The sequence below is a fragment of the Thalia democratica genome, chromosome 6 (genome assembly GCF_965202585.1).
Source record: "Thalia democratica chromosome 6, ktThaDemo2.hap1.1, whole genome shotgun sequence".
Classification (NCBI taxonomy): domain Eukaryota; kingdom Metazoa; phylum Chordata; class Thaliacea; order Salpida; family Salpidae; genus Thalia; species Thalia democratica.
In genome coordinates this window covers 34,555,603-34,569,713 of record NC_139170.1, presented here as the reverse complement: position 1 = coordinate 34,569,713, position 14,111 = coordinate 34,555,603, and the positions used below count along the sequence as shown (strand labels likewise).

At 24.2% G+C, this 14,111-nt stretch overlaps 1 protein-coding gene across 1 annotated transcript; it reads left to right on the top strand.

Moving 5' to 3' along the window:
- Positions 1-765: 765 nt before the first annotated feature.
- Positions 766-10,978, top strand: LOC145837860 (solute carrier family 35 member E3-like). Its single transcript, XM_082945325.1, has 6 exons — positions 766-946; positions 2,742-2,974; positions 4,596-4,706; positions 5,952-6,105; positions 9,061-9,264; positions 10,667-10,978. Exons 1-6 carry the CDS (start codon positions 790-792, stop codon positions 10,744-10,746), a joined length of 939 nt encoding a protein of 312 aa, XP_082801451.1. The 5' UTR covers positions 766-789; the 3' UTR covers positions 10,747-10,978.
- Positions 10,979-14,111: the final 3,133 nt, after the last annotated feature.

Sequence of the window (14,111 nt, the reverse complement as noted above, 5' to 3'; positions counted from 1 at the left end):
TGTTTATAACTTCAACGTATATAACATTATAATTTTTTTTTCTAGTCTTACCAACAAAATTCTTAAAAGCGTAACATAAGCACAAAAATTTTTTTATCCAAGTTTAGTATATTTAAGATTTATTTTTGTTGTTAAACCATTAGTTTTTATTTTTGTTTTACTTACATTTATTTTGTTCAAAAAATTTTTTTCAGACCTATTTACAACAACTGAGGATCTCCTATATGCAAGTATAGGAGTGAAACATTGTTTTGTTAGTAATAAACTGTTAAAATAAATATTAGGTTCTATATGTAAGTTTTCTTAAAACAAAATTTAAATTAAACTGAGACCAATAGTATTTGTAAAAATTATAGAACTTGTTTTAAAAGAGAGATTTGAAAATTGAATGCCAGTAATTTTGACCAAAATCAGCTTTCTGTTTTTATCAAATTTGAAATGAATTTATAAATAAATACAAGGATATTTTTAACTGTATCAAATAATTACAAGATAAGTTGTGAATATCTGAAAACAACTCACTCATTAAAGATTAAAATTTATGTTTTGTGAAAGACTGTTTCTAAAGACTTGTGTTTAGTAAATTTAAGTTATAATAAGCTTTGTTTGTTTTTGATTGAGATCATCTACTTAATTTCCATATTAAAAACAGTTCTGCTTGTAGAGTTTTCAAATTTAGGTCAAACTAAAAATCAATAAATAATCCGGCTACAATTTTTGTAATTGACAAAAAAATTATAGTTTAATTTTTCTTACAAGGTCTAGTGTTGTGTTTAAATAAACTTGAAAATGAACACTTCACCGAGCAGAGCGTTTATAATGGGAGGTCTGCTCCTGAACCTAGCCTGCTCGCTGACAATTGTCTTCCTCAACAAGTGGCTCTACTCTCGCATCAAGTTCCCAAACATCACTCTGACCTGCATACACTTCTTGACTACATCATTAGGTATAATATTAATATATTCAAGTTTTAACTACATTTAGTTGTTATATTGTGTTTAAACTATGTATATAAAGTAGTACAATTTTTGTTTAGTAAAAATAATCTTTGAACAGCTTTTTTCCGGTGCATAACTTACTAAAAATATATAACAGAATACATTTTATTTTCTTTAAATTTATTTAAGTACTTTCAAAGTAGGACTCATCAGAAATAGTTTCCTACTGATTTGGAATGAATAACAAATTGAAATAAAATTATACTGTAGTTTAAAGTTTTAAGATATAAAATGACGTAATAATCAAATGTTAAAAATTAAATAAGTGCTAATTCTAAACAAATTTGGTATACTAATAAAACTCGGTAGAATTAAAACAATCTAAATAAAGAAGCGATAAAAATTTTAAATTAAAACTATGCTTAAAAATAAAATTTAACAAGAAACTAATATAAGGATTTAAAAAGTCTAGTTTGGTAAACGAACTTTTTCTGCTTACATCAACTGGGCCTTAAAGATTGAATACATAAGGCTTCCAGAATATGCAATTGAAAAGAGTTCTCTGCTCTTACTAAGACTGAAAAATTGTCCTTTTTATAATTTTTAACACACTCAGGATTGTCCTACAAATGTTGCCCAATCGCTGAGAAGTATTTTTTAGTTGGTTTCTCAGAACGGCCATCAAATCACTTTTTCAAGACTTTTGGAACATGTTGATCGATTCTTACATAAAACCTTTGAGATGTTTTTCCCACGTAGTCACTACCACAGTGACAACTAAATTTATAGATGATGTTACTTTTTTCATGGGTCGGAGAAACATCTTTGTAAATTCCATTTAGAGGTCGATCAGTATACAAAACTGTTCTTAAATGAACAGAGCTGAAAATTTGGCTTATTTCCTCTGAAATTTTCTTAGAAAACCTCTCAGAAATATTTCCAAGGTAAGGAAGTTTTAAGTATACTGGACACTTCTGAAGGCCAATCATTTTTAAAGCTGTTGAACTTCTAGCTCTTGTTATAACTTTCTAAACTAAGTTACCTGGATAACCAAGCGAAAGGAAAGCGAACCAAAAAATAATCTTGTACATAGTTATTTGTCTTAACTAAAAAAGATTGCTCAATTTACTGCAATGTAAAGACCTTATTAAATATTTAAAAGTATTCTTATAAAAAGTAGTTATTACAAAAAGTTATAATAATATTTTATATTTTTACTAATATTTAAATTAATCTGATATGAACAAATTATAATGATGTTTAATACAATTTACAATTAAAAAATGAACAATTTGTGTAGAGTAATTGAAAAAATCCATTTTAAGTGCTTTTATATTTCTATCATTAAAATTTATCAGTTTTTGTGTTTTCTTTTTCTTTTTTAGTGTAGTTTAAGTGTACTTAACAAATTTAGTAAAAATATTTGTCAAAATAAATGTCTTTTAGTTATTTGTATTATATTGTAGTTCAGTACTTCTGAACCTTTTTCTAGTGGCGGAACCCTTTTCCAAAGTTCAACTTTTCCGCGGAACCCCTGATTTTAATTTTACGTAAAATGTTCAATTAAATAAATGTTCTTTTTTAAATTTCGAAAGGTTTCGCGGAACCCCTGAGAGGCGTCGCGGAACCCTAGAGTTCCGCGGAACCCCATTTCAGAAGCACTGTTGTAGTTGAACTAAAATACAAAGTTTTGTTACAAAATGTTATTGTTTATGAAAAGTTAGCAGGTTTTTGCTCCTAAGTATAGATTTTTAATACATTTTAAGCACAACAAAACAACTTAAACATTTCTTGCACCAACAGGTCTGGTACTCTGCCACTTTTTTGGCGTCTTCCAGCCCAAGAAGCTACCACTGAGGCCAATTGTGCCGCTGAGCCTGACCTTCTGCGGGTTTGTTGTCTTCACAAACTTGTCACTGCAGAGTAACACTGTCGGCACTTACCAGCTTGCCAAGGCGCTGACAACGCCTCTCATCATATTTGTTCAGTCACAGTTTTACAGGCAGACTTTCTCAAAAGCCATCAAGGCTACCATGGTATGTTTGTTTGAAATAAAATTACAAATGAGCTAGACTTTAGTTTTTTTATTATTATCATAGTGTTTGTTATGAAAGGCGTTTACTTCATATTTAAAAGGTTAGCAGATTTTTTATAAAGCACTAGGTATATTTGCAATATAAATCACCAAAATGATTTTATTTTATTTAAGTTTTTAAGATTATAATGTTTACTGATTTGTTTAATATCTGTTTTATTTTCTTGTGGTATCTAAGTAAATAAGAGAGTAACAAAGAGATATCTAAATTTTTACATTACCCATTGATTCAAATTAAAAAGAGATAAATTATTTCAAAACTCTATACAAAAAATTAAACTTTTAATAAAACTTATGATTTTCCATTACTTTATTCAAAGTATTTCCTCAAAATTTTTTTAAATTTTCCAAGACAAAATAAAATTTAATAAAAAAAAGGTATTGAAAATTATTTTTTCTATAGTCATTCATAGTAATTTCTCAAAATTTTTTGTAAAACATTTCATAAAATTTGTTTCAAAACTTAAAAAAAAAGTCTTAATTATTTTGTGTTGTTAAAAAGAGGTACAAAATTAAAGTTTTTTATAAAATGTCAAATAGCAATGTTGTTTTAAAACTTCATTTAAATTTTTTATAGATAATTTTTATTTAAAATTAATGTAGGAAATAACTTCGAAGTGTTGGTAGAAATTATGTAAAAAATATTTCAGTTTTTTTATTATCTATGTTAAAGTTTTCAGTTAATTATTAATTTATGAGTTTTATACTTTCAAAATCCACTTAAAGTAATAAATAACAAGCAAAGATTTTTAAGCCCTAAAACTCTACACATTTACAATTAATTATTTATTTTAAGTGGATTGCTTTTTTGGCATACAGCATAAAAGTTTGATGTTTAATGTAAAATTTTATTCTTAAAAAGTAGCTGATTTAAATGAATTTCAATGTTCTAAAATCGTTTCAGTTAAAAGTATTTTATTATTAAACTTAATAAATTTATATTTATGAAAAGTTTTATTTAACAACAAAAAATTCTAATTAATTCTTAAGTCTGTTTAAACTTGAAATAAATCTTTTAATTTTTGTTTTGTTAGTAAAGAATTTAGATTAGTATCTTGACTTTGTTTATTTTAAAAATTATATAACCTTTTATAGTGTTTAATGATTTTGATTTAGTTGGTAAAAACAATAGTAATATGTATAAATATATATTTTAATATAATACATATCTGTACTTTATTACACTCTAAGCAGGGATAACAGAAGTAAATTATGAGAAACAGGATTTACCTGAAAAATCCTTTTGGGCAAAATAACTAAAAATTTTTTACTTTAAAATAATTTATAAAAGCGAATATCTACTGAAATAAACAGAAGTAGACAAGAACAGTTTACAACAAGAGCATGCTTAAAAACTTTTACTACAAACAATAGTTTTTACTGCCTTAGTTGTTTTTTAGCTTAAAATCATGTTGTTGTCAGGTAGTTTTTCTTGTAGGCCACATTTAGCTTGCAAGATGCAGTTTTCCCACCCCTATATTAAAGTTAGCACTTTATTTTCCAGATTTTTTTTGAATATTTTGACATCAGGAACTATCTAGCAATAATCATAATCATTTCAGGTTCCAATAGTGTTTGGAATATTTCTCAACTCATGTTTTGACATCAAGTTCAACATTAAGGGAACTCTGTTTGCTCTGTGCGGAGTGGTCGTTACTTCCATGTACCAAATTGTTAGTTGTATATTTATATGTTATTTAGATGCTATCAATTTAATTAATGTTGGTTTTCAAGGTATAGAAATTTTAAATACAACTTTTGTCAAAAAATGTTTTTGATAAGATAACAAAACTTATCAGCATATAAATAGTTTTATTAAACTTATCTCCTGTTAATGTATAAAGTGCAATTTTGACTAAAATGATTGAAAATCAAATAAAATTAAGCATCAGTTATAAACACAACAGGCTTTGCCACACACTCAGATTGGTTTAAAATTTTTGAAAAACTCAGGCTTATTTGGTATATTTTTTTGAAAAATTCTGGCTAGTTTGGATACTTTTCCTTAATCTCACGACCAATTTTTTTGACTTTAAATATATTTTATATCGAAAATTGTGTTTTTTTATTCAGACTTTTTGTAACTATTTTAATATAAGCTTGATTGTATGGGTTTTTTTTTAGTATTTTAGCTTAAATCAATTATTTTTATTAATTTTATCAAACTCAGGTCAACTCAGGCTAGATTTTTTGCCTTAATGGAGGGTAGCTCTGGTACAAAAGGATAGTCAAATTGAACTTTTAAAATTTAATTAGTTCTATAACTTTTTTCATAAAGAAATCATAAAGGTTTGTTACAAGTTGTAGGCAATATAAAAATAAAATGTTTAAAAAAAGTTGTATAAGTGTTTTTCAAGCTGTTTATGAGTTTCTAAAAACAATAAAAAAACAAGTTCGTACATAAATGAAGGCAGGTATAGATAGATTTATTTAACTACAGATATTTTTAAGCTATTTTATTTTCATAAATCATACCAAACTATCTTTTTTAAACTGTAATAGAACTTACTTATTTTAATTTTAGTTAATTAGGTCATACAGTTTAAGCCTAGATTTTAGTGACATTTTTGTTGCTTTAATGTAGATTTATCACATTTTTTTACTTTTCTATTTAAATAATAAAAGTAATTTTAAGTTATATGCATTTATGATGGTTAACTTGAAGTAGTGAAATTACATATTTTTTAACATTTAAAAAGAGTTCCATCCCATTTATTAAACAAGTGCAAAAATAAAAACTTTTTAAAGTGTACCAACTTAAAGCTTTCACATTTAAAAAAGTTGTTAAACACAATAACAAACCAGTTGAACAATTAGTAAGGAATGGTTTGTTTTTGTTTAACTTTCAAAGCAGATCAACCAATAATTGTCATATTTTTGTTTGTTTCCGAATAGTTTAACACAAACAAATTGAACAGTTAGTGGGGAGCAAGCAGAAGGAACTGGAAGCGAACTCGATGCAGCTACTGTACTACCAAGCTCCACTGTCTTCAGCCATGCTCATGTGCATCATACCTTTCTTCGAACCTCTCACTGGCGAGCATGGAACTCTCAATCAAAACTTCGATTCAGGTTGGTGTTTGTATTTAGATGTGCTGAATACTTATAACATTGTGTTCGCTAAGTTTAGAAATAGTTCTTTACCTTGATAAAATTTTTGCCTAGGCTGCTGAAGTAGTTGAGTTTTACAATTTAGTGACAAATGTTTGCTTGTAGACTTTTTTACGCTGATTTAGATACTTGTAGCAGTGTGCTCGCTACATAAACATTTATTTTTTATTTAAAAAAGATATTTTCAATTGAGCTGCTAAATTAGTTTAGTTTTTGCTTATATGGTTTTAATTACTCTAAACAGACTTTTATGGTTATGACAAAATTATGGGTTGTGCTATAGATTGTGAACAAAATTGTTTAAAGTGTTGAATTAAGTTGCATTTAATAATTGTTTGATTAAATTTCTAAAATGAGCTAAAGAAGTCTTTGAAATAATCAAAAAGTGAATTTTATTTACAATTTTCCAAAACAACCATTATTTTCAGACTAAAATTATAGTTCATAAATTTTTGTACAAACTAACACGACATTTTTGGGTTTGATTTATATGTTAAAAATTTGTAATAAAGTTATTAAATTCAAAAATTATGTTACAAAAATCGTGTATTATCTGATTCTGTTTTATTCTTGGAGACATAAGTCATTTTACAGCTATTTAAAATAATTAATTTGTCGAAAAACTTTAAAACGAAAACTTTTTTCACTTTATATAAGCTATTGTATTTTCTACCTTCTTTAAAATAAGAGTATATTTTCAATATTGATAATGTTTGTAAAAATACTATGAAAAAAAACAGCTTTCTAGTGAAAAGTCGTTATAAAATAAAATTAAGTAATTTAAAAGCTATAATGTTTTAAAAATTAAAATTTGCTGTAATACACATACAAATAGCATGTTGGCTAGAAGTATACTTGTTGATTGAAGATGGTTATATGTCTGTTTATTATAACTTTCACCTTTTTAAAGTTTCATTAAATTGAATTCTACTTGTTTTTAAGTTTTACATAGAGTTATTTGATTTAAAAATTCATAGTATATAACTTTTTAATATGTTTCTCAACAGTTAATTAATTAGTTTAGTCTCTCCAATATTATTATTAAGTTATACAGGGAAAAAAAAAACTATTTACTAAATGTATTTTAAGAAATAAAAAATGAATAATTCTTAAAATATCTAACAGTTGTTTTATATATAACTGTTTTTATTTGTTTTCATCTTTACTATAAGTTTGTTTGTAGATGAAAAACGGTTGTGATATTTTTTTAAAAGTTAATTAAGTTTTATTTTTTAGAATAATATGTATAAATTAAAAAAAAACATAGAAAGAGTGTTTTACTTGATTTAAAAAAAAACTTTAAAGCAGATACTCAGTTAGTACCTTAATAAATATTTGTAATTTCTTAGTTCTGTAAACTTTCTCTTAATTGTTATCTTTTTTATCTCTAAATATTTACATTACTTTAATTTAAATAACAAAAGTATACAATTTTTGACAAAACTAAACTACATACAATTAAAAAGATTTTAAGTATAAAGTTAAAAACAAATATATGTCACAGTTTATAAAAAATATAAATATCTTATAAAAAATAAGTTTCAATTTGAACTTTTTTTTCTAGGCAAAATTAAAAATAAATGTTTGATTAGCTAGAATTGATTTGAATTATTTTTTATTAAATTTCAAAAATTATTTAATTATTACACAGGTTTTAAGTTGTCAATAAAAACTTAAAGTATATTATTATACTTTTAGACTGTCACATGTTGTAGTTAAACAGTAAGCACCTTTGATTAATAGCAACAGTTTTTGTTCGTGTCAAAATATAAGTACAAAAGACTTTCAAACACAAGTACTGGCAACTTAAAGTTTAAAGTAAATATTTACAAACGTTATTCTTGCTACTTAAAAGTCACTTGGATTCTAATGCTTTATTTTTTTTTCATTGTAATATTTTAATCTAAATTTGTTAAATACTATAGAATTTATAATACTATGAGTTTGTAATTAGATAAAGAAATTATTATTTTATTTAGTTTTTTTTGGTTAAATAGTAGTTTTTAGAAAGTAAATCGCTACAAATAATAAAAAGATACAAATAAAAAGCAATAAAATAAAGCTTACAAAATGTAAATTAAAAAATGTTGTAGTGGTTGAAAAGTGTAATATAAGTGAATTCGTTATGTACTAAAAAGTTACAATAAAAAAGGTGGATTTATCCAATAAAAATTATCAGTAATTTTATCTTAAAAGATGTGCTGTGTGCAAGCTTTTTTAAACTTTCATGAATAAAATTTGTTCTTCTTTAGAATTTGGTTATTTTTTCGAAGTGCAAGTTAATAAAACGATTTATTTTTTAAAATAGTTTTTGTCCAACCACCATTTTTAGCACATTAAAGACAGTTAAAAAAAAGATTTTTAAAATTACTTGAAATAGTTTATTTCATAAGCTTTTATAGATTTCAATAAAAACTATAAGCACATTACAAAAGTTTTTAAACAATTCATAAACTGCAGAATCGTTTTTATTGTAAATAATTTTTGTGTAAGTAACTACAAAAAAACTTAACTTAAAAGAAAGTAAAAAAAAATGTAATGAAATAATTTTTTTTGATATACAATACAAGTTTAAAATAGTATCATTACTTTATAAAATTTATTTTGTTCTTTTCGCTTTTTAAGATTTTTTTCCGTTCAGATTTTAAAAGTTTATGCTGTTTCCGTTACAATATATTAATAAAATAATCCATGGACGTACATTTCTTGAGTTTAGTAATTGCAGTTTTACTTTCCACCTTTTATTCCACAAAAGTTTATTTTAATCTTAGTTTAAATTTTACAATTTCAAGATTTTTACATTCATAAAACTTCATTAAAATTTATATATATAAATTAAAACATGATTTTTTTTTTACTTTTTATCTTTACACACGTGTTAAACATCTTGAATAAAAAATAAAATCCCCCACACAGAAACCATGTACCTGGTCCTGTTGTCAGCGTGCACCGCCTTCTTCGTCAACTTGACCATATTCTTCATCATCGGCTCCACCAGTCCAGTCACGTACAACATGTTCGGACATCTCAAGTTCTGTCTGACCCTGCTGATTGGCTCGATCATCTTCATGGAACCAATCAGGAGCTTGCAGTTCCTCGGCATACTCATCACGCTGACAGGTTTTGTGATTTGTGTTGTATATATATTTAAAATTTAGAAGGCAGTAAAGATGTTTTTGTTTCGAATTAAATAGTTTAAATCTTATCCTGTTAGAAATACTTTAAGAATAAGTTATACTGTTTAACACATGTCGAAAAAGGAAACATTTTTATGTACCTAAAAAACATGTTTTGTACAAACAAAAAAGGCGATAGATTTATTTTGAAACTTAATACTTAAAATTTACTTTGACAGACTTTCAAATTTTTATGCAGTTAACAAGTTTTCTTAATCTTATTTACGTTGCCAGCAGTTCTAACATGTTTTTTTTTTGTTTTGTGTTAAAACTAATTTAGAGTATTTTTGAATAGTGATAATTTTTAAGTTTTGTATCATTTTATAACTATTTTTTGTTTTTTTGAAGCCTAAAAGTTCACACACTAGTTACATTTATTTCTATTTATTATACTAAAAACGTTATATTTACTATCTAGCAATAAAGTTTAACTTGTTTTATCTCAAGTATGATAAATAAAGTATCTGATAAATTTCCTTTTATATTAAAGCAAACATTAGTGTTAAGTACTAAATAAAACACATAACAGTGTGAATATTCTTATAGATAAATTAAACTCTAGGTAAAGTATTATAATTTATGCAATTTAATGGTTTAAAAAAACTTGATATAATATAAAGTAAAGTAAGTAAAAAAATTGTAATTTTTAAATACTGTTCTTTTCTACCAGGAGCTTCATAATTTTATACTGACTCCATCTAAGTTGTTAATTTTAAATTATATTCCGTTAAAATTGTGTTGCTTAAAATTATTCAAAACTATTATAATTTGAACCACCAAATAGTTTAATGCTGAAGAGCAAATAAGTTTTTAGTACGAATTTCCTAGAACTAAATTGCACATAATTGTAGATGAACAATTTTGTAAAGTGTTTTATTTCACAGTAATTTAATACAATTATAAATTAGTTTATTATACCAAAACAACACGTAATTTAGTTTTGCTATATCTATATGAAAATTTAAAAATTGCTTCAATTTTAAAACAAGTATTAGGACACTTTTTTACAATAAAGAATTGTGTTAAATAATTTATATTACTTTGACTTATATATATTATTGTAATAAAACTCTAAAAAAAAACTTCTTTTTTTTAGAGTTTGTTTGCTTAAATAAATACATAAAAGTACATAAATAAGTACTTAAATAAGTACATAAAAAAGTGAATTGTTAAATAATTATTTTGTTTTTACTAACTAAAGATAAACTTTATATTAGGAAAAATGAAGAAGTTTTTTTTTTTGAACAGCAAATATTTCAAACTTTTCTTCTTCTTCTCATAAGCTAGTAAATAAAAATGAAAAGTTGTTTATGCATAAAATATTTATATTTACAAAATAAAAACAGGAATATTTTCTTACACCTACCTCAAACTGAAGCTGAGCGCAAAAACCAAGAAGTACTCGGACAGTGGGGAAAAAGTTTAAAAATATAAATTTGAAATATGTTTGTTATGATATATGAACTATATAGTAAGTTTTAAAAGTACAGTGACATTTTACATTTTCCTTAGCAAGTTTTATAAACAAACCAATTCAAAAACATCCGACATGGAAGTTATTTTTAAATATTTTTATTTATTTCACTTTTATTCATGCAGTTTTGTTGCACCTATCAGTTATCATTTCACCAAAGACACCTTATTTTTTTGCACTTATTTTATACCATTTTAATGGGAGCTTGTTTCTTAAGAACAAGTTTCAATGAACTATTTTAATAATTACACAACTAAAGTATTCGAACCTTAGTGTGAATATTAAAAAGAATATTTTAAAATATTTTAACTTTTTTAAAATAAAAAAATAAAAATGCATATAAATACATTAAGAAAAAAAGGTGAATTAAACATATCAAAATGTATACATTGTCAACAAACCATTTCAAGAAAACAAGGTCATAGTTTTTAAAAGTTTTCTGTAGCCACTAATGTAATTCACAATTAACAGCCATTAAAGTTGAATTCCCACAGTTATACACTACCTTCTGAATTGAATTAGATATTCTCCCCTTATTGAAACTTTTCTATACGTAAAAATATATTTGCAGTAATGAATTTAAATTCGTGCTTTCGGTAGCTTGTTTGCACGGGATGCAATTATGTCAGCCATTTATAAATATATTCATTTCTTCAATTTATTTTGCTTTTTTATATTAATTTATTAAGTATTACAAAGTCCATTCAAGTTGTAGTATTTTTCAAACATTCAATTTTTTATACCACATTGCCTTAGTATAGTGTTTTTTAAGCAGTTTAAAGTTATCATTGGTAAAAAAGTTAAGGAAAGTTTTTATATAAAGCTTTAAAATATTTTCATTAGATAAATAGCATTTGAAAATATAAATCTTGTGTAAAGTATTTAAAAAAACCAAGCAAACTTACTTTTATTACTTTGGCAATATTGAAAAAAACATCCTAGCTTATGTTGTCGTTTGATATGCAGTGTGTATTTAAAGTTAACACATCATAAGGTATTCTCTTACTTTAATGAAATACATATTTAATTGTTATTGTATATAAGTGTATCTACAAACTGCTTAATTATATTCCGAGCCAAGTACAGACGTTGCAAGCTTACTTATTTGACAATGTTGCTATTTTTTTTTTGTTAAATTTTTTTACATGACAATGTAAAAAGTTAGATAAAGCAGTTATTTATGCTTTTTTATTTTTTTATATGCACTTATGCTGTACGTGATTAAAAGTTAAACAGTTCATTTTGTAAGTTTTAACAAACCACTTTTATTTACAGTTAAGTACCTCTTTTCTATTTCACGATTTTTGTCACTTTAAACATTTAACGTTTTTTGTATTTGTGTGGTTAATAAAATTTTGTGCACATATAACTAACAATAATTTTTTTATTTTTCTAGTAATTTGAAACAACATTGTAGTTTTATTGAAGTTTTGTGCACTTAGGTTGCACAAAATTAAAAGTTAAGTAGTTCGTTTTGTGAGTTTTAATAAACCAATTTTTTTATATTTAAATAAAATGACATAATATTTTTAATAGTAACAACAAATCATAAATTTTTAAATTTGTTAAGGTATTTGAAACAACATTATAATTTTATTAAGGTCGAAGATCTTTTAAAAAGTTGATTGAAAAGTTTGTTTTATTCGCTATACATGTTTTTTTTTGTTAATTTTTTTGATTAACTAAACCTTCACACCTGTTGGACTTAATTTTATGTATGCATAAAAAATATTGTCTAAATATAATTTGCTACTCAAAAAATTTATGATTTATTTATTACATAACTAGCAGAAGAATTACATGTTATAGCAATATTGAGGGTTGTTAAACACTTATATAACTAGATTTGTTTTTTTAGGTTGTTTGAAAAACTCATCGTTACTTAGACTACTTTAAACTTTTTCTCAATTCTTTAGATTTTATAACTTTAAAATAAATTTTATTTAGAATTTATGTTTTTTGTTTTAAATACTAAGATGTGTTGTTACTATAATTGTTTTTATAAGTATTAAAGTTTGAATTTAATTGAAGTTCTTATAAATTTTCTTAATAATTGATCAATTTTATTATAATCATGGCTAACTTAGGCTAGTTTGATTTAAATCGGTTAAATTTGGTTTACTCAGGCTGGATTTTGTCTTAAAGAGTGCCAAACCTGATATTAACACATGTTAAATAAATAAAACATTTTAACAAGTATATAATGTTTCAGTACAATGTTTTACATTGCAAATAAGAAATTTTTTTTTGGTTAGAATTCATTATAAGTAATATATAGGTTCAATTATTTTTTTTAACAAAAACGTTTTAAACAAATAGTTATTCCAGTTTGTTTTCAAAGTTAAAACTAGCGTTAATATATAAAAGAACAATTTTTTTTTATGTAATTAAAAATCTGAGATTAAAAAAGTATTAGATATGTGTGGAACCCAACACTAAAATAAAAGTATACTATTTCAAACAATAATTATTTCTTTTTTAACATTTTTTATTACGATGTTTCATACTAACTGAAATGTACCACGTTACTATATTTATTTGCTTTTCAATGAAATAGTCTTCGTACTTAATGTTTTATGCTATTGATAATAAATGTTTCATACTTTAAAAACACTAGAAAATTATAGATCTTTAATTAATTTAAGTTTTTTTCCAAAAAACAAACCTAGAATATTACTGTTTTGTAGATATTATTTTTAACGTATACTACTTTGAGGGAACTAAATGTATAATTAAAACAAGAAAAAAACTTATTTCAAAACTACTTTTGTACTGTATTGACAAAATCATAAACTTTAAATATTTTTTTTCATGATACTTCTTGTAAACTTAGTTTAAAATTATACATAGTTACGATATAACATTAACAAAAACACATCAAGGTTTAGTAAGAAAAACACTTGAATAAAAAAGTTCAGTAAAATTAGATCATAAAGATAACCAACACTAAAATAAAAGTATACTATTTCAAACAATAATTATTTCTTTTTTAACATTTTTTATTACGATTTTTTATTACTTTAAATTGATTCAGACATTAGTAAAACGTGGTAATTTGATTCAAAAAGTCGATTCAGTAATAAAGGTTTTTAATCTTAGTTTTGGTTAATAAATTTTATAGCAATGACTATCATTTACAAATGTTTGTTAAAAAGTGTAAAAATGTTTGAGTTTATAAACTAAAACATTTTTTGGGTTCTAGCTTAAAGTTAAGTACTATATTAACAAAACAGTGTACTGTCTTTAAAATATTTAAGTTAAAATTTTTTCCTGAAACAGTTCAAAATATTGACGTAATCATAGCGACTAAATATTAT